Here is a 21,539-nt window from a genome sequence, read left to right as displayed (position 1 = left end):
AAATAAGTCTAATTCTCCAATACATAAACTGTACTTAGACTTGATCCTGTAACTTGATCAATCTTGTACAGCACAACTTTTTTGCCTTCTGGCGTGGTCCAGGTCCTGCCATCCTCCTGCATATATCCTGCCAATCCAGCTCGAGCTTTGTGCTTCCAGACAGTGAAATAAGGGCAGGGGCAAGTGTGGGATTCTTGATTTTGAAACTCTTCCTTCCTCAGTTATATAAGGAGGGTTAAGCCTCAGATTTTGAAGCAACAAGTGTGGATTTCCAGGTCCCTGATCTTTTTTGTGACAGAACTTTTCTCTCACGCATTTTGTTCTCTTACAACGACGAAGAAGAAGCAAGAACTGGGCTGAGACACAAAGATCAGATTCAGATAAGATGCCTTGCTTTATATCTCCACCAATGTCAACCTTGACGACGTTGATAAGGATCCCATCTTTTCCGAGGCCACAAAAGCTGTTGCTTCCATCATCGAAGACCTGAACATGTAAACACTCTCTATCCTTCAACTTCTCTTTTCCTTCAATTTCTTCTGCTTGTTCATGTTCGAATTCTGTGGCCTCCAAATGCATGCCTTGTTCCCTTTGGTATGTCGGCCTGCAGGCCAGTTGTGTGTTTGATTTCCTTTAATGGTGACCCTTAAAGGTGAAAGAAGGATCGGTTGCTTAATTGTTTTTAATGTTAGTATTTTAAGGAGGCCACTTTCTCCAATGGAAAGTTAAATAATCTGATACCTTCCAATAAGGATCGCGTTCCCTTTACCCTCCCTAACCCATTCGACCCAACTTGCAAAGATAGTTTCGGATTTGATTTTCGATTTCTGGGGCATTTTTTTGAAGTTGAATCCAAGTTTTTTTTTTGGGTAATGCCGAGGAGCCATGGCCATTTTATCTTGATTTCCGTTAATTTTTCCCAGATGAAGGAAGGGCTAACCACCTGACGTACAGAAAACCAACCTTCTTTCCTTTAAAATTAAAAAAAAGGCAACTTGGCTAAGAAGTGAGCAGTGCCGGTCAAGATTTGGCAAGAATCTTGCGTGGTCCTTCTAGGTTACAGATTCGGCCAAGCCAAACACCCTGTCATAAATTTGATCAAATATACCTCCTCTCCTTCAGCTAAGGGTGATTCCATCCAACTTGGTTATGAATTGAATGGCTAGATGAATGCCACATGCTGTAAGGGGATTGGATGAAGAACCTTAAACTGCCTTTAACATGAACTTTAGGGGTTAATTTAACCAGATTTAAAGACATGATCTAGTTAAATACATGCGAAAAGTAAAGGGACCACCAATGATTTTTAGCCGTCTAGAGCGAAGGAGACACAGTCAATCCATTTAACAAACACCCACACGCATGCACCTGGCCGACGGACAAAAATGGATGCTTGAGAGATCATAGGATAGGAACTGATGAACTCGGGCACTACGAGAGAAGTAAGCCGTCACCTAACCACATCGTTTTGTCTTCGAGTAATAATTGCAAGTTGTTTCCTCAGCATTATTGGACTTATTGTTGCTTTGCTGTAACTTCTCTGAGTGGACACAACAAGAAAAAGGTCTCCTTAGTGGGCTGAGGGTCAAAGGACATTTTGGCATCAATGGCTGTAGCTGTCGACATTACAGGCACTCGAGTGTATTGTAGCTGTAATATTACTTTGTTTTTGTATTTTAAAAAATATTTTTAATATTTTAAATTAAGATGATTTTTAGTATTTTCAAATTATTTTATTATACTAATATCAAAAATAATTTTTTAAAAAATAAAAAATTATTAATATATATTTAATATAAAAATTATTTAAAAAATAATCATAAATACTTGGTGGGTAAAGTGGCCATGTCGAGAACTTGTTTGGCTTCACGGCTGGGTATGTATGTGAAAAATGTTGAAGCGAGAAAGCAAATGTGAACGGACAAATGAATGACTGTCCACTCTCCAGCATGACGACAAGAAGCTCCGAAGTAGTTAAAATGGGTAAATTTTTTAACATATGATGTCACTCTCACACCTACGACTTGCATCAATCCAACCTAGTTTTTTTTATCGAAAATTATAAGCCACCTACGACTCCTTGTCGTGCTGCTAGAAACTGCTTCAAATTTTTTTTTTTTCCTGAGATAAATTCCTTGGTATAACTCGGAATGCAGGGACATATGCAAAACATATTTAGTTTATATAAAAAAATATATTGAAATATTTGTTGTTTTTCTTTAAAGTCTAAGCTCGAAAAAACTCCCACCCAACTTTCAACTCTTGAACGTGACGGGTTGCTTAATTTTTGCTACAAAAAGAATAGAAGAGCTTTACCTAAATGGAAGATAAGGATGCACCTTAGGCTTAGCTTGGATGTTGATAGGATTTACTTTTATATTATAGTACAATATTGAAATTTCTTTAAAAAACGTAAATAATAAATTTCTCATGAATATTCTCGTGATGTGCGGGCCTGGCTAAAAGTGGTCCTAGAGTATCGCCATTGTCAAAGAAAAGTCTAGAGCGTGGAGGATTTTACTGCCAATTGAGCTACGTGCTCGTTCATTAGCAAAAAGAGTGCTTATTGGCTGCACAGAAGATGACATATGCCACAGAAGTCATGATAGCTCCTCCACAATGACATCATTCGACAAGAATTATTGGAAGCATGCAAATTCTTCGCATGCTATACAGGAAAGGAATAGCAGGTGTTGTCTGCGAGCGTGTATCTTGTGGAAGATACTTTGAACGATGCAGCCGCCGGCTAATTTGATCAAATCTTGCGTGTCTAAGCAAAATCTAAAACGTTCATCACGTTAACTTGTTGTTTTCTTTTGATTTTTATGTTCTTGAATATCTATGCAGCTTGTGATGGTCATACTTAAAGGAACCTTGGGCATATCATTCAATGGAAACAAAGAACCAGCTGCGTACGCAGAGATAGTGTCGATGGGTGGGATTACCAAACAAGTTAAGAGGAATCTGATCGCTACCCTTGGCACTATTCTCGAGGCTAAGTTATCCATCCCCAGGGCACGATTCTTCCTCAAAGTTTATGATACAACAGCTGCTGGCAACTGCTCCAAGTTGTAACTTCTGAGAGGATGATGACCATAGAGTTTCATCCTAACTATCTGGGTTTTCAATTTCTGTTTTGTTTTATGCCTGCTTATTTTTAAATTGTCGGAGGTCATCCTGTCAGGAAAAAAGAAAAGCAAAAAAAGATTAAAATGTTCAAGAAGACCTCCTTGAATGTGATTATGCACTATTGAATTTCCACTAAGTTGAAGCAAATAAAAAAGGGCATTGTAATTTAGGGCTCTTTCTTAGCTATGTGATGATGACCTGTGTTTGGCATAAGGCACGATGGTATTTTCAAATCATCAAATGATCAGTCCGGCATGGGACATGGTGTTCGATGATACTGCATAGCTTAGTCACTGATACTGTACTGTCATAAATTTATCACCACACATATTCCCACTGAAAGCAATATCCTTGGAGATATATTTAATTCAATCAATAAATAAAGAAACAGTGCCATCACAATTTACATTTAATTCAATCAATAACACAACTTAGTGAAGAAAAAGATGGATTCGTGCAGCTACCTTTACGGCTTACTTACGTTGAGCTCATCCCCGACAAAAAGGACGTGTTTTTACCAGCCATGTCAACAAAATTCTTTCAGAGCATGGAAACCAAAGGTTTGTAACGCCAACAGTTGGAATTTTGGAAGCTTTGGTGTTTTCGTTTATAGATTGAGGCAGCTCTGCCTTTGCCCAAAATCACTAAAGATATTAGGTGATTCTATCGAGAGATGCACTTGCTATTTATTTGAACAGCATTAACCAAACAATAGTTCGAGCGAAAATGAGAGAGAGGAGACATACCGACAAATTCCAAAACATAGTTCGGTGCAATCAATCATCTTAATCTCACCACAGTACAGATCACAAATAACAATAAATATGCATCTCTTCGAGCTAAACTATTTAATAGCTCTGCCCTATCTCATGCAGAAGCAGAAACAGGAGCAGGCTAGCATTGTCAAGGCGAATTCTTGCAAGTTATTTCAGAGTAACGGCTGCATTTCTCAATGCAAGATACCTTTGCACATGCTCATTTGGAAGTGATCTCACGAGTTTGAAGACATCAGTATTTGCATAACGGAGGTTGGTCCTTGGATCATGGTAAGGTGCCTGCAGAAGAAGTTCGCTATGTGTAAGAGGGTCTGTAAAGAGATTGGTATACTATTCCATATTGTTTCAGATAGCATTCAAGATAGTAGCAGTTAATCATTGCATGTTCAATCTTTATTTGATGGGATGAATGGAATTGATAACATATGGTGTCTAAGTGTCAAGCTACTCAAGAACAGAGGATAGCTAGGCTTTTTACTTTTCAATTTTGTATATCAACATAAACATTTAACAAGGTCAGCACAATCTTGAACGCCATGCTCAATCCTGAACAATCTAAACTTCAGCACCATGGGTTCTTCCAGCTAAACAAAAGCAGACGTATTAGGAATCTAGTTGTAGGACATCCCAGGGCAGCTTCAAAGATGCGTACCAGGACATCCCAGGGCACATTTGCTTCATCAAAGTTGCAAGATTACATGTTAAATCTGGTCAAACAAATCTATCTTAGAATTTTTCCCCAACCACTAACTTCCAGTTTTCACATTTCTAACAAGCAATAGAGTACTCGGATGTAATCCATCCTCAGAATATTACTACAAATATGATGCGACATGTAATGACATAATAAAGAACATTGCCAAGCAGGAAACAGGAACCAGTTCTTAGTCTGAGTTATGCAATTGTTGGAACTCTACCTCCATCCTCAATTTCAACAAGACAATAAGCTTGTACGGATGTAAACAAGCTCAAGCTCAACCAAATTATAAGTGATGAGCTCAAAAACTAAGAGACAGAGTAGCTCAACTGACTAACAGAGTAGCTCAACCAAATTATGGCAATGCATAATATGAAGAATGATGGACAGCTCATAATAATCTTCTCACTCTAAAAGAAAGTTGATGAGGTACTTAGATGATGCAAATTGATCGGAAAGCCTCCTTCAAGTTACAGGATTATATTTAGGTTAGATGAAGCCAAACAAATCTAGCCTTCAATTGTTTTTTCTCAACCAATAGTTTGTAGTGTCCAAATTTGAACTGGCAATAGGACAACCAAGTTGTTTATCCACAGCAACCAATAAGTTCATGATATTCAAAACCCAAAAAAGATTCACCATGCAACTAACAAAAAAAAATGCCAAGGCCAATGAAGTCAAGTAAAAGAAACATTTGAAACTTTAATCCTCAATTCCAGTGAACAAGCTAAAGAACATTTGAAACTTTAATCCTAATCCTCAATGACAGCAGGTGTATCTTAGCTGAATAGCAGGCAAGGAATAAAATGCAGATTATCATTAACAGCTGATGATATCTCTCAATTTGAGACCACCAAATATTCAACAAGCAAGGTTTTGACACACAAAGTAGCTCTTCCTCCCGACACTCAAAATAAAAAGGACTTCAGAAGGATATGAGTCAACTGATGAAAATAACCAGTGATGACACTCAAAGACATTTCTAAATTTCAATCCATTAAAATTTAAATCTAATGTCAGTGATTGACCCATTCATTCATGATCTGATTTATATGAAATTTTCAAGTTGGCCGCATTATTCGCAAATGAGCTAGAAATAATGATGAATTTCATTGCCAGTTCAAGCACTAAACACATCTCAACAGAAACACGCACCTCAAATCCTGTAATATCGCATATTCTCAAAGGTGGGTGCATGGAGGGTGGTGACTCAATATTAACATCTGCAAGAGGGGGAAAAAAACAGCAAAGGTAATTTAACCTCTTATCAAGCCTAGCCTCATATCAAATTTATCAATACAAAAAACAAAAACCTTAAAATAGAAAAATAAAAAAACAACCATCTGCAGAAACATGTTAAAAAATCCAACTTAAACCATGCAATTTATTTGTTGAACAACGGGCAGAACACAAGAATCCCCTATAAAACCCCACGGTGCTACCATTGTACAAAATAATCACCATTACATTTTTCCTTCAAATTTCACCTTTTGTGGGCCCAGGAACCCACAAATACTGAAACAATGGAATGCTAATGCAATAAATAATGGCTTCCCTTTCTTCATCCAAAAAAATCACCAAAGGATAACTTTTTCAGCTATATATCAAACAAATCACAACCAGACTTCGAATTAAAGTAATAATAATAAAAAAAAGAGAAGCTAGGAAATGGCGGAGGTTGTTCTTAAATGAGGAGCTTACAGTTGGGTTCATCTGGAGGGCAATTCTGATAATTTTCAGCCTGAAGAATCTGCTTAAGGTGTTTCCAACGGCCTCTTGGTTGTCCCTTTGGGTATTTCTCATATATCTGTATCCTCTTGAAACTGAAGTGTGTTGGCAACACCAGCTCTGCATTTATCAACTCTGCTTCCATCTTCTTCCTCTTCTATATCTAAAAAGCAAAAATACCACTCAATTCAATGATTTATCCCTTATAGATCAAATTTAAAAGAATAGAAACTAGATAAAAAAGAGTAAAAATTTAAAGAAAAGAAACATAATCTAAGATTATAAATATAAAAAACTGAAAAAGAGTATAAAAACAACTAAAAAAAAAAACAGGAATTTCATCCGAAACCCAACAAAAAGAAAGGGCAAACGAACCTCTCAGTTCAGAATCCCCTGTTGCTCGAACTGGGCACGACACTAAACGGACAAATAATCTCCCCTTTATAGTTTCATAGAAAATCTCAATTTAGTAACCGACTATGAACTGATCTTCGATTAGATCCCAAACTATCAATGTTTTCAATTAGGTCCCTAATGCATCAGGAAAGTGCGAATTTTGCTTAAAGCAGGGTTATTTTATTACACAACGAGTTAGATTTCCAAGCCAGATCTCTTGAGTTCCACCTTTTCTTAATTTTAATTTTAAATACCTGAGTTTTCGTTTAAAAATATTTAATATATAGTGATAGGGCTACAAAATTAAGCCCAAATAATAGGAGTAAAAGAAAGCCCAACCAGGAAGCAAAGAAAGAATAAAAAAAGAGGGCCCGACAGGGCAGCAAAGAAGAAAGGAAAAGAAGAAGATAGATGACCCAATCGGTAGAAAAAGAAAAAAAGAAATGAAGGAAAAGAAAAGGCCCAAACGGAGAGGAGAAGGGCATTGTCAAGGAGTATAACCTGGGCTCAAAACCAAGCCCAACATCTTTGTGTTAATGGTGTTGACGTGTGTTTGATTATTTCCTTTATTTTTTTATTACTGTTAATTTAATTCTTACCATTTTAATTATAGCTTGAACATGTGACTTTTCTCAACCCAACCTTACAGTGTATTTCCTCGTTTGATTTACTCTAACTAATGTAATTTTGCTTAGAATCCTCGATCGATTTAAATACAATAGATATTCTTATAGCATGCTTTAATATCCCATTGAATTATGTTTAACTCCTAAGCTTCTCTACCACTTCGATAAAGAATTATTGAAGCGATAAAAAAAGAAATTTGTTTCTTCAGTTTAATTGGCAATGAATGCAACATTACTATGAAAATCCCTTCACCATATTATTTTTAGATCAATTGATTAATGATAATATTTTACATGTATCCCACATCACAAGTTTGTGTGACATCTTGCGATGGAATTTAATGAAACGAGACAAAGACTTGGTTAGACTTTGAATGAAATTGAAAGTAGTGCAAAAGGTCAATGAAGATGGAGACTGCTAATATCAATAATAATAATAATAATAAAATCAGAAAAATGATTTAGCCATCAACTAAGGGCTGTTTGGTAACTAACATTTCCTCCACCTCTTATAAATAATGGATACAAAAAGACCAAAATAGAAGGTTGGTAAGCTGCTTTCCTTTTTTTTTTTTTATTATTATTATTGTATTGGCAGCAATAACAATAGTAGCAGAGAGAGTATTTTGGTAGCATCAAAAACAGAGGGAAGACTTTTTATAGAGAGAGAGAGAGAGAGAAGACGTGAATATCATGAACACAACATCATTCTACACGTGACTTTTGAGTCTCGTACGTGCAGTCCGGTTCAAGAGAATTCATGAATTGTGAAAGCAAAATATATTTTTTTTTCTTTTTCTTTTTCAGTGAGTCTGAACAGAATCCTGATAATGGTCAGAGATTCCAAGTCGAAAATTATTCGGACACATTATTCGGACAAGGTGGGAATGCTGGGGTCCCTGTCCAGCAAAACCAAATTGAACGAAAAGTGTAGTAACCTTTTTTTAAAAAATCAGAAATGGCATGGCCACTCAACTGGGCTATTTGGTAACTAACATTTCCTTTGCCCTTTTTAAATAGTGGATACAGAAAAAACGATATAGAAAGTTGGTGAGCGCTTTCCTATTTTATTTTATTATTAGCTATATTTATAGTTATTAAATCCGGTTTGAGAATTGATCCGATTAAGGGATCTAGTCCTGGATCGCATAGGTTGACCTAGATCAATCCACAAAAATTTTAAAAAATATATTTGAGGTTTTAATATCTCAAATGAAAAAAATAAAAAACAATTTATGTGTATGTAAGCTATATATTTTGTAAATAATAAAGTTTAAAAGATGATTTTCAAAGATTTTTTTTATCCTATATTAGAAAGATACTATCTTCTTTTTTTAAGTTGAAGTATTTAAATAAAAAAAATTCTCCTACATTGAAAAAGTACAACTTTCTTGTGAATATAAAATATATATACTAATGGACTTCCAATACAATATTGAAAAAATAAAACATTTCTCTAGTGTTTATTAGTGAACTTTGATATGGGCTAGTAACTAATAAAAAAAAAAAGTAGTAGGCTCGTATGCATAAGATTGGGTTGAGATAAAGAAAAACCTTTGATGCCTTAGCTTTTGTCTTTGATAGTAATTTTTTTTTACCCTTCAAATAAAACTACTATTTTAGATGCTTTGTTTTGGGGAGCACCCACCCAAAAAAAAATGTGAAGCTAGGGGTTTGTACTTTAATTTTCTATCTTGTTAGGGAAAAAAATAGTTTATTTTGGGGAGCACCAAACCATGAATTTTTTTTTTCTTGTTGTAGATAAATATGTTAGTCTTGGTATTTATAAATAGATTTTCTTATTTATAAAAAAGGACGAGTCTTTATCGGGTTACAACGGGTCATGCAGGTCCTTGATTGACCTGGCAGGTCACTCGAGTCTCCCCGAGCCAAATACAACCCTGATTGTCTTATTTTTTGACTGGACCAAGGCTCTAAGTAGCTCAAGTTATGAGTCAACCAGTTAAGCCAATCATTATAACTATGGATATAATTTATCAAATAATGAAAGAATATCAAATAAAATATGGATTTTTCATGGCTGTATCATGGCTAGGCTAATGAAGTGATTGAGCTAGTCTCTATTTTGATGGACTTTGTAATAACCCAATTTTGGATTCTCCAAAATTTTCTTGTATGTTATTTTATTTTTATTTTTATTCAAAAAAATAAAAAAATTAAGAAAAAAGTTTAAAATTCAAAAATATATTTTTCTCACGTCAACCACCTTTTTGCCATAAAAAAACAAGTTCAATGGGTCAATACGAGTCAAATCGTGTCAATTAGGACAAAAAATAAGTTTCAAGCCATTTCGGATCAAAATTGTCATTTTCGATGAAAATCGATCCCACTAGCCAATATAGGTCAAACTATGTCAATCAGAGTAAAAAATGAGTTTTAGGCCGTTTTGGTTCAAAACCATCATTTTCAGTCAAAACTGTGTTCATCGAGTCAATACAAGTCAAACCATGTCAACTGGGATGAGTTTCAAGTCATTTAGGGTTAAAACTGTTATTTAGGTCGAAACCAGGTCCACCGGGTTGATACTGGTTGAAAAATATTTTTTAGTGTTTGAAATTAATTTTCGATAATCAAAATTGATTTTTAGCGGTTGAAACAAGGTTTTTCTAATACTGATTTGAGTTTTTAGTTTTACCTGTGTGTGTGTGTGTGTATATATATAATAAAACAAAAATTAATAATACAAAAGTTTTTTTTTTTCAATAGAGCAGTTGGTGCAAGTGAAAATTTTCTTCAAGGCGGCTCCATGTCTCTTGTCGTGTTTCATTAACATAAATGTTGTGCCTCCAGTTAATACAAATGTTAATAACTCAAAGATATTGTCGATGTTTTTTTAGTTTTACTTTGCGCTAGTAAGATATTGATTTTTTAAAAAACAACTAAAAAAAACACCAAAAATATCCTAATTATTAGATCTAATAGTATTAGTTATGAACCCTTGATTGAATCTAATTTAATACGGCTTACCACACTAGATTAAAACCCAAATCCATCTCAACCCTTAAAAAATGTGTCATTTGATCCTATCTTGCCATGTCACTCGGTGTACCAAGCATCCAATACATCTTATCACACCAAAAGCAAGTATCTATCAATTAGGACCTTTAAATCAATTTTTAGATCAAGCAAACCGTAGCCAAAAGATCAATTTAGAAGTGATCAGCAGTCCACAAGCTCCAAGTGCACTGGACTACCATGCTCGCATCCTCACCTTAGCAAACCTCATAGACTCTTTCTCCTTTAACCGACGATTCTCTCTCTCCTTAAATCTCCTAACTTCAGTCACCTCAAGTCGTTAAACAACCACAGAAAGGCTCATCTTTTCCTTGCAAGTAAACCCCAACTAGTTTTCATCAACTTTGTTGCTTAATATTTCCAAAAAGGTCTTGATATCTTCGGCCACTCGAAGCTTCAAATCATCAATCTCTCTCATCAACCATCAATGATCACCACCATAATCATCAAAATCTTCTCATCGAGATATACCAGAATCTGCCCCTTTTGGCTTGGAATCTCGCCGAAAATTCCCCCTTCAATAGTGGTTGTACGTGAGCTACACGCGCCACCAAGGATATTTTTGTCATTTCCGGGGAAGTTCAAGAGTTTTTTCTCTTTTTTTCTCATATAGTGGCACTCATGTAATTTTAGGGACTTTTAGGATATTTTATTTGTTTTTTTATACATGTATCTATATATATATATATATATATATATATATTTTTTTTTTTTGTAGTATACCCAAAATAAATATAAAGAAGAATGACGATGCAAGTCCAACACCTATTTTTATCCCGTCATCGTGCCAGAGTTTAAAGCCTAATTCTCAAATATGGGTTATGCCTATTTTTAGAAATTCCAACATAATCTTTCTTTTCATGAATGAATATTATTCGTCAACTCATCATTTTTTTTTAAAAAAAGACAGATGTTAAAAGTTTTTTTTTAAAAAAAATATGATGTCCATTGTTTTTGTTTTTGTTTGCAACTTGGAAGTTACTCTCCTTTTTAGGGTTAAATGTCAACATTTCAACGAGTCCTATAATTTTAAGGACTGATTTAATTTTTAATGTGTCTCCTATAAAAATTATTTTTAAATTTTTAGGGACCGACATTAACCCTAAAACAAATTGCAAATAAGCTCAACATATTATAGCATTTGAATAAACTAAACATAAACATAAACATAAATAAAGGTAACCTTTCACTTGAAAAGATGATTTAAGAGTGGTGTCTACTTTTCTTTAATCATAATTAACCCAGTACCTAAATATCTGAGACTAGTGTCTAATTTGGAACTTCTAGTTCCCTCAAATTACTAGATGGTCCAATAAAATCTTCATTTCCCAATTAATTTTTTGTTAATAAAAAAAATTTAGAGCTACCGAGCAACGTCGTGTATCGACAGACTTAACAGGAGGCTGGACGTTCATCTAAAATAACAGGAGAGCCTCCAAATATAAGAGAAGTGTAATGTGTATAAAAGAAAATGCACAAAGAGAGATGCATGGAGAGGAAGAGTTTATGGCCTAGGCCTATAATGGTAGAGTATCATGACTGGTTATTGACGACTTTTATGACATAACTAGCTTTTAAGGCCAATAATGTAAATGTATATTTTCAACTTTCAATAGCTAAGTTGAGCTTGACCAATAATGAAATTTGGATTTTTCCAAGTAATTTAGTATATTTATACACTCAGTGCTTGGACTCTTTTTCATAAAGAAGGAGATGTATCATTGATGAAGAAAATTTTGTGCTAACATTGGCTAGCCATGGTGGCTTCATTTATTATTGTGTCATACCATGATTGTTTTGCTATGAGTGCTAATGGTTAAAATATTAGTGATGGGCAATGTTATTGTTATAAAAAATGATGTTATGCATAATAAAGGTTATGTATGCATAGAAAATTGTGCGCATGAAAAGTTTGTGCTCACCATTCTTAAAAACCTAAAAACAAATACATAGAAAGGTGTATCAGGACAAGATTGAATAAACAAACTTGATGTTGGAGTAGAAAATTCCAGCCATAGAAAGAATTTTTTTTTTAAAAAAATTTATGTGTATCATCAATGACAATAGTAGTAAAGACTATTTATGTGCACTCCTTACTTCTCCAATAGACTAATGTTAAGAATAAAAAAATTCTTATTTAAAAATTAAATCTTTTACTCATTAAGAAAAGGAAATCCATACATTACTAGAGATTTTTAAAATTAAAACCTTTTACTTGTTAAATAGAAAAAAATTATCAAAATACTTTTGGTAAAAGTATCAACAGCAACAACAACAATAACAACAACAACAATAATAGTTTAGAAAAAACTTAAAACCTTTTACTCATTTACACTACTAGAAAATTGATAAACACAAATGAAAATACTGACAAAATATTTTTGTCAGTAAATTATAATGAATTTTACTGATAAAAATATTCTCTCGGTATATACCGATGAAATTACAGTGGAAAAAAATAATTAAAACAAAGCCAAAAAGTACAATGACATGTATTTTATACCAAAAAAAATTAATGATGATATAATATCGTCAATAAATCTGTTCGTAAACTCATTGGTAAATTGTTCACTTTTCCCTGATACTGTTAATCATATCAATTACAAAAGAAATTACCAACGGAATTTTCCATTAGTATTTTTCATAGAACTCTGGAATTGTTCACTTCTTAATTACAATATTAATTACTGTTCTTTATAGATGAAATCGCAGACGGATTGAAAAGTTAGCAGTGTTATTTGACAGGTTTCTGAAGATTTTTGATTAAATTGAATATTACAGATGGAATTATTGACAGATTGAAAAGTCATTGGTGATATTTGGCGATTTTTGAAAATTCTTGATTAAATTAAAAATTACAAACAGAATCATTGATGTAATGATTAAAAATATAAATATTTAATTATTCATCGGTAAAATGCTCCATTAAAAAAACTATAATCCCTCATTTCACAACAAATAAGCCTCTTCTTCCTCTTATGTAAAAAACATCAACATCCATTTCTTTCTTTCTTTCTTTCTCTTCTCTTCTCTTCTCTTCTCCTCCACACTCACGTATGTCTTTTTCTCTTCTCAGTTTTTTTAATTAACATTCTTCATGAATTTATTTATTTTTCTCTTCTCAACTTCACTTACAACTACATTAAGATAATATTTTTTTATTTTTTCTTCATTATATATTTTTTACTTTTAAATTTTTTTGTTCTTAATAATTGTATGAATGTCGTTGTAGGATTTTTTTTGTTGATATGAGATGAATTGTTAGTTGATTTATTTATAGGATTTTTAAATTCTTAGTAATCGCAACTTTATTTTTTTCATTTGAAGTTATTTTTAGTTGATTTATTTATTTGTTGTAGTTGTTATTTTCTTTTGTTATTTATTTGTTGCAAATTTGTTTGAGTTGATTTTTTTTTCCATGCAACTTAGTTCTGAGTATTATGGAGTGTTGATTTATATTAGTTTAATTATTTTCTAGTTTTGTTAAATAGATTTTTTTTTAAAAAAATATTTTTAAATAATCACCGATGGAATTGCATACAGTATTTTTGTCGGTTTTATGATAAACTCTCGAGAGAAATACCGACAGAATGAAGTGGGTAAATTTTTTTAGCATGTTTTTTCCCATAAATAAATCTATCAGTAATAATATTTTTTTATTACTGAAAAAAATACCGATGAAAGATTCACCGATGAAGCATTTCTGTATGTGATCCCATCAGAAAATTAATTGCCAACGAAATGATAGTACAAATACTGATGGAAAATTCCGTTGGTAAATGTAAAATTCTGGTAGTGTTAAGTTTATTTACTATTCTCATTTACTTGTTTTTTGGACAACTTTTAAAAATATTTTCAATAAAAAAGAGAAACATTTTTTATATTAAAATGATGTTTTTTTTTTTTCAATGACTACAAGACACAAGCCTGGTACACTACAATACCATCATAGAACAATCACTCATTAAAATCATTAAATTAAAATTAAAATTAAATTAAAAAATCTTATAGATAAGGGATTTTTTATTGTTGAATTGCATTGTGCATTGTGGCATGTGAGTAATTTTATTGTGGATTGTAATTTTTTTGTCCTTTTTTTACCCAGATCATAAAAAAAACTTCACTTAAATTCATTTTTCTACATTGCGTTGGCTTGGAAATATACCTTATACCTTATTTTGGTTTACGTTTTATTTATATATCGAGATGTCTATAAAATCTTATGACATTGGATTGATGCTTAATTTTGCAAAAACAATTTTGGTTTTAATGGCTAAAAAAAACTAAAATTCAAGGACTAAATTTGTGAATGAGGCAAAGAATGATTTTTTTGTTTAAACCAATGTTTGTCTAGTGCGTTTTTAATTAGGATTTTATGGCTTAAGAGTTTGGCAAATTTGTTTTTGGTCCATATAGTTTGGCACATTTTTTTTTGTCTAAAACATCATTTTATTCATTTTTCGGTTTTGTGATTGGGTGAGAATAAAGCAACTTGTTGAAAAATGGTGAATGAGAGAGAAAGTACTTGGTTGGCCATATTTTGGTGATAAAAAAATCATTCTTGGTGTCAACAAGTTTCATTTGATGATAGGTATTCTATTGAGGTGTTTTACCCTTTAACTTGTTGAAAAAAGTAGAATAGGGTTTAAAGAGAAATTTCTTTTTATTTGATTTTATATTTTTTATGACCATTTTAGGAGTGTGTTGAGTTCATAGGCTAGTTTATTGGCATTATACATATATTTATTAGGTGTTTTTAAATAAAATTTTTTTATCCTCTATCAACGTGTGTGGCTTTTTTTTTTTTTATTAATGGGCTGGCTGTCTAGGTCCTTTTCTAACTTTAATTTATTTATTTAGATTTTTAATTAAAATGGAGTAATTAAACATGTGTGGGATGCTTGACCTAGTGGGTATTTAATTTTAACTAAGATTAAATTAAATAAATAAATTTAAAAAAGTTTTCTTCTTCTTTTTCAATAAAACATAGTTTAATTTTGATTTGGTTTTCGAATAAGATTGCAAATTATTTTCTAATTTTAGTGGGCATTCATTTTGTGCAACCCTACATAATATATATTTTTTGCTTTAATTTTATTTAATCACTTTTTAGAGTGTTTGTTTTTCATTTTTGTTTAATTAAATAAAGTATTTGTTCCAAAATTAAAGTTATTAACCCCAAACTAGGTCCATGACCTGTGTTGAAAGATCAAATTTCTTGATCTAAATCTACCTCTCAACTTTTCATCTTAGTCTTTAGTTAGTGTTAACAACTCTTTTTTGTATTTATTGATATATATGATTTTTTGATTTATTTAATTAAATGTATACATCAACCTTTTGATTTTCAATTAAAACTTGTTCTTAATGTCAAAAAATATATTGAAAACCCCTGCACATTCATTTTTTCATAAAAAACTTTTGATTCGGCTTGCAACAATAAAGCATGAATTTCAACTTTTTTGTGAAACCCTTTTCGGCTTTGATTTTGTCTTATTTTAACATGGCTTCTTGTTTTATTTTTTAATTACATTAGTTGGTATCATATCCCAACTATTCATAGTGAATAATTGTTGTGTGATGTTGAATAACCATAACTGAAAGAGATAGTCGCAAATAGAACATACTTTTGTTAAAGTGGATGATGATGTTCTCTCTCGGGAAAGAAACATATATGAACTAATAATAAAAGACATATAAAAGCAAATTACATAATTACCATGTTAGTTAACAGTGAAAAATTGCAAAGGCAAGTTAAAGAATTATTTTGTCAATTAGAAAAGATAAAGAAAAAAAAGTTGAAGGATCATAAAGAGAGTAATCACAAACGCATAAGCAGATGAGACAACTTCTTAATTGAGATAAGTATCATATAGATTTTGGTGATTTAATTTATGATGAAATAAATGTGGATTGATATTCTTGATCAATTTATTATATTTATTTTGATAATAATTATGTTGATAATGATAACATAAACAATGATAATAATTGTAATGATGATGTGATCTATGATGTCCTTATTACTCTAGAAGCTAATGAAAGATAAATAATTGCTAATTGTTATGCAAATTTTAATATGAAGGGATTGAAATTAAAATCTAAAATTATTATACACTTGAAAGAAAGAAAGAAAATGGATTGAAAAGTCTTGACTAAACATTCACGAGATTGAGGCAAGAAAAATATGAACTCAAGGACAAATTCTTTTCAACATGTTAGGAAAAAAATATTTGTTTCTTTAGCTATTATTATTCCTATTTAGTTTTAAAAAATATTTTTCTTTTGTGGTGTTTTTTATTATACTTAATTTCAATTAGGAATTTTATTTTTTATAATTCAATTCAGGTCTAACATTAGAATAAATAGGGTTGCTTAACTTACATTTCAAGAGACTATCTAAAAAGAAATATTTAATAATAAAATTTTGAATTAAATTTGTGCATGGTAATTTTATTCAACAAAATTAGATATTATTTATATTTGTTATTTTTCCATATTGTTTCATATGCATCAAGAATGCACTTGATCTGTACGAGGACAAACAGTGCAGTATTATTTGTTTTGCATTTATATCTTACTAACCATATCCCATGTTAATAGGTGATATGGGCCCTTGTCTATTCCACACCTTGCTCTGGAATTCACCGAAACAAGACAATACATAGACTTCCAGTAGCGCCAAAGTCTTCCGACAATGGCCTAGACTACTTTAATTTTCCAACAAGACAATGGAATAGACTGAATATTTTTGTCTATATAAACTGCTTTATTTCACTTCTTTGCTTATTATGAAAAAATAAAGATTATCTACTAAAAACAATCCCAGCATCTGTCCGTTTCTTAACTATGCGAATGCTTTTGCTCTTTTTACTCTCGTTTTTTCATCATAGAGCTTGTCACTCTTCTCCTTCCATGCAGCCGCGATGCCAAGCTGAGGAGGGTAATGCCTTGTTACAGTTCAAGGAAAGCCTTGTCATTCATAGGTCCGCTTCTTCTGATCCTTCTGCTTATCCGAAGGTTGCATCATGGAAAGTTGATGGAGAAAGCGGTGATTGCTGCTCATGGGATGGTGTTGAATGCGATAGGGACTCTGGTCATGTGATCGGCCTTGACCTCAGTAGCAGCTGCCTTTATGGCTCCATCGACTCCAATAGCAGCCTCTTCCACCTTGTTCAGCTCAGAAGGCTGAATCTTGCTGACAACGACTTCAACAACTCTGAAATCCCTTCTGAGATTGGAAATCTCTCAAGGCTGTTTGATCTAGATCTCTCAATGTCTGGCTTCTCGGGTCAAATTCCAGCTGAGATCTTAGAGTTCCCCATGGGTATATTCCAGTTACCCAACCTTCGCTTTCTTAGTATCCGGTATAATCCATATCTCACTGGATATTTGCCGGAATTTCAGTCGGGCAGCCAGCTTGAAATATTGTTGCTTGCAGGGACGAATTTCTCTGGTCAGCTACCGGAATCCATAGGAAACCTCAAATCTTTGACAGAGCTTGATGTGGCTGAAAGTAATTTTTCAGGGGTGATACCATCTTCACTTGGTAACCTTACGAAACTGAACTATCTAGACCTTTCTCATAACAATTTCTCTGGGAAAATCCCTTTTACTTTTGTCAACCTTCTTCAACTTACTTACCTGTCGCTTTCTTCTAATAATTTCAGTTCTGGAACCTTGCATTGGCTTTGTAATCTAACCAAACTCACTTTTGTAGGATTTAAGCGAACCAATTCATACGGTGAGATTCCATCCTGTCTTGGAAACTTGACTCAGCTCACCCAGTTAAGCCTTAATGTGAATGAATTAACTGGTCAACTTCCATCTTGGATAGGAAACCAAACCCAATTAATCTTACTGGGCCTTGGTGCCAACAAACTGCACGGTCCAATTTCAGATTCTATTTTTAGGCTTCCCAATCTTGAAACCCTTAACCTAGGAAAAAATTTATTCAGTGGCACTGTAGAATTTGGCCTTCTTAAGTCAAGAAGCCTTGTTTCCTTCCAATTATCTGACAATAATTTGTCTGTGATTGGCAACCACAATGATAGTGCTGCTCTGCAAAACATTCAAATTTTAAGTTTGAGTGGATGCAATTTATCAGGCGAGTTTCCAAGTTTCTTACATGGTCAAAATCACTTGGAGTATGTAGAACTCGGTGGAAACAAAATTGAGGGGCACATACCAACATGGTTTATGAACTTGGGCACCGAAACTCTTTGGAGTTTAGATCTCAGAGGCAACCTACTAACAGGTTTTGAGCAATCCGTTGATATTCTTCCATGGAATAATCTACGATGTCTGAGACTTTCTTTCAACAAGCTTGATGGAGCCCTTCCAATCCCACCACATTCCACCATTATTTATGAAGTCTCAGACAACCGTTTAAATGGAGAAATTCCACCAGCAATCTGCAATCTGACATCTCTTGTTATCCTCCAATTGTCAAACAACAATTTGAGTGGCAAGCTTCCGCAATGTTTAGGAAACATAAGTAACTCTGCTTCAGTACTCGATCTACACAACAACAGCTTCAGCGGTGACATTCCTGAAGCTTTCTCAAGTGACTGCGCATTGAGGGCAATCGATTTCAGTCAAAACCAATTGGAAGGGAAGATACCAAAATCATTAGCCAATTGTCCCAAGCTAGAGATTCTCAATATCGAACAAAACAAGATAAATGATGTCTTCCCTTCATGGTTGGGTATTTTGCCAGAGTTGAGGGTTCTGATTTTGAGATCCAATAGGCTCCATGGCGTGATTGGGAAACCTAAAGCTGACTTTGAATTCCAGAGGTTGCAGATTGTTGATCTATCCGGTAATTGTTTTTTGGGTAAGTTGCCAATTGAATACTCTCGAAATTGGACTGCCATGAAAACTATCTATAAAGAACACCCGTTGTACATGCAAGTAGACGCAAGTTTTCAATTACCAGGGTATGTAATGACATATCATTTTGACTACTCAATGACAATGACCAATAAAGGTGTGGTGACAAAATATGAGAAGATCCAAGAATTTCTCACAGCTATTGATCTCTCAAGCAATCGTTTTGAAGGAGGAATTCCAGATGCCCTTGGAGATCTCAAAGAACTTCATATGCTCAATCTCTCCAACAACTTTCTCACTGGTCGCATCCCTCCATCCTTGTCCAACTTGAAAGGGCTTGAAGCTTTGGACCTTTCTCAGAACAAACTCTCGGGAGAGATTCCTGTCCAACTTGCACAGCTCACCTTCCTCGCGGTCTTTAATGTGTCTCACAATCTTCTATCAGGTCCAATACCAAGGGGAAACCAATTCGAGACATTTGACAACACTTCATTTGATGCGAATCCAGGATTGTGTGGAAAGCCTTTATCAAAAAACTGTGGAAATGGCGAGGACTCGCTGCCAGCACCTGAAGAAGATGAGGGCTCGGGATATCCACTTGAATTTGGTTGGAAGGTGGTGGTGATAGGTTATGCAACCGGGTTGGTAATTGGAGTGATTCTTGGATGCGCTATGAACACAAGGAAGTATGAATGGCTGGTGAAGAATTACTTTGTGAACAGAGGTCAAAATTTGAAGACTCGCCTGCGTAGAAATTGATTTCTAATTATTAGGATGTTTTCCAGTTTGTTGTATTATCTCGTATTCTCGTATTTCCTCTTCCTTCTCTTTTTTCTTTTTTTCCCCTTAATTTTCACTTGTAAGGTTAATAGTGAGTTTCTCTTGGATGGTCCATGTAACGTGCTAAAAATATCATGATGATGTCTTTAAAGTAATTAGTAATGCAACATATAGTATGTTGAATATTTGTGTACACTAGTAGTCTATAGTACGAATTTTAGATGAAAGAAATCTTAATATAATTCGTGCTGCTATAATATGTGACTGGAGAGTTACTGATGCATGCGTAAGATAAAGATAATAACAAATAATAAAAAATAAAATAAAATAACCAAGAATTTTAATGAGCGACTGCAAATATGAATTTTAAGTTTATGAATTTTATTTTTTCTAAATTAACAATAATAAAATCTGAGGAGGTTTACACTTAAATAAGTAAAAAACTCTACCTCAACTAGAAAAAAAAATTAAAATATGAAATTACAAAGGAAAGAAGTATAAAATCCAAGAATTAACATGAAATAAAAAAATAACAAGAAAAATAACAAAAAATAGCCAAAAATAGAAGCTCGGTGCTAGATTTTCAAAATTTAAAGATCTGATGGTCGGAGTAGCAATTCCATGCGACTTAAAGGAAAATAATCTCCGTAAACTCTTGTAAAAATTTAAATGCAATCTAATGGTTGAATTAAAAGTCAAGACACTTATGAGTCGTTATTCTGGTTTGGCATAACCAGACCACTTCTTAAGCCTAGTCTTATCCCACTAGTTTATATATATATATATATATATATATATATATATATATATATATATATATATATATATCTATTAGGTCATCCATGTAATTTATCTGGAGCAAATTCTCATTTAGTTGTAGTAGATTCAAACATGACTATTCAAAATTATTTATTATCGCTAGCTTGACTACTTTAGCTGCGTGTGTCGACAACAACTAGTTTCCTTACTCTTATTAATGGTAAATTTGTTTAACATTTTTTTTCTCATGTCATTGTGAGCCATGTAAGATTACTACAAGAAACAAAAATAATAAAGCTATTAAATTGTCCAATAAAGGGAACCAAATCTCTTATCTAGCTAAAATCAATTTCAAAACCAACCAAGAAACCTTTTACATTTGTTTGATAACTTCAAACATGATAAAGCAATTTTAAGTCTATAATTATGCTATACATATGTTTAATAACTGGTAGAACAACAATTTAGTTCTCTGATTTTACACCAACGATTTTTTTTTTTTTTTGCCGAAATCCTTATTTAAGATTAATTTTTTAGGTCTTTTATATCATAGGTAATGGGAGTATTCTAAAATCTGAAAGCCAGTGTTCGACCCGAGGTTGTTTTTCTGAGATTTTTTATTTATTTGCTTTTTAGGCCTGAAAAGATTAATGAGACTTTCGATTTTCATTAATTATTTGATTTTCGAGGTAACCACAACTTCTGATTGATGATGGACTAAAAGCCTCAATCTTGGCTCATGAAATGGACTAATAATCTGTCATTGGCCCAAAAGCAGAT

General features: G+C 33.0%; 3 protein-coding genes across 3 annotated transcripts in view; 2 read left to right on the top strand and 1 right to left on the bottom strand.

Annotated features, from left to right (window-relative positions):
* LOC118056124 (uncharacterized) overlaps window positions 1-171 on the top strand; it is a 1,656-nt gene extending 1,485 nt beyond the window's left edge. Inside the window, exon 3 of the mRNA XM_073405196.1 lies at window positions 72-171. Coding sequence (XP_073261297.1) covers window positions 72-171 — 100 coding nt within the window. The remainder of the gene's footprint in view (window positions 1-71) is intronic.
* Window positions 172-3,882: 3,711 nt separating this feature from the next.
* Window positions 3,883-6,866, bottom strand: LOC118039365 (protein EIN6 ENHANCER). Its single transcript, XM_035046056.2, has 4 exons — window positions 6,706-6,866; window positions 6,304-6,493; window positions 5,758-5,825; window positions 3,883-4,184 (listed from the first exon to the last, which is right to left on the bottom strand). The coding sequence occupies exons 2-4, from the start codon at window positions 6,473-6,475 to the stop codon at window positions 4,053-4,055; spliced, it is 372 nt and encodes a 123-aa protein (XP_034901947.1). The 5' UTR covers window positions 6,476-6,493; window positions 6,706-6,866; the 3' UTR covers window positions 3,883-4,052.
* A 10,350-nt stretch (window positions 6,867-17,216) lies between these two features.
* On the top strand, window positions 17,217-20,106 carry LOC118039367 (receptor-like protein 6). The gene has a single exon (XM_035046058.2). The coding sequence runs from the start codon at window positions 17,238-17,240 to the stop codon at window positions 19,977-19,979; it is 2,742 nt and encodes a 913-aa protein (XP_034901949.1). The 5' UTR covers window positions 17,217-17,237; the 3' UTR covers window positions 19,980-20,106.
* Window positions 20,107-21,539: the final 1,433 nt, after the last annotated feature.

This window comes from Populus alba, chromosome 16 (assembly GCF_005239225.2).
Source record: "Populus alba chromosome 16, ASM523922v2, whole genome shotgun sequence".
NCBI lineage: Eukaryota > Viridiplantae > Streptophyta > Magnoliopsida > Malpighiales > Salicaceae > Populus > Populus alba.
Note: the sequence above shows the minus strand (reverse complement) of the source record. Positions and strands in the feature narration are given on the sequence as shown.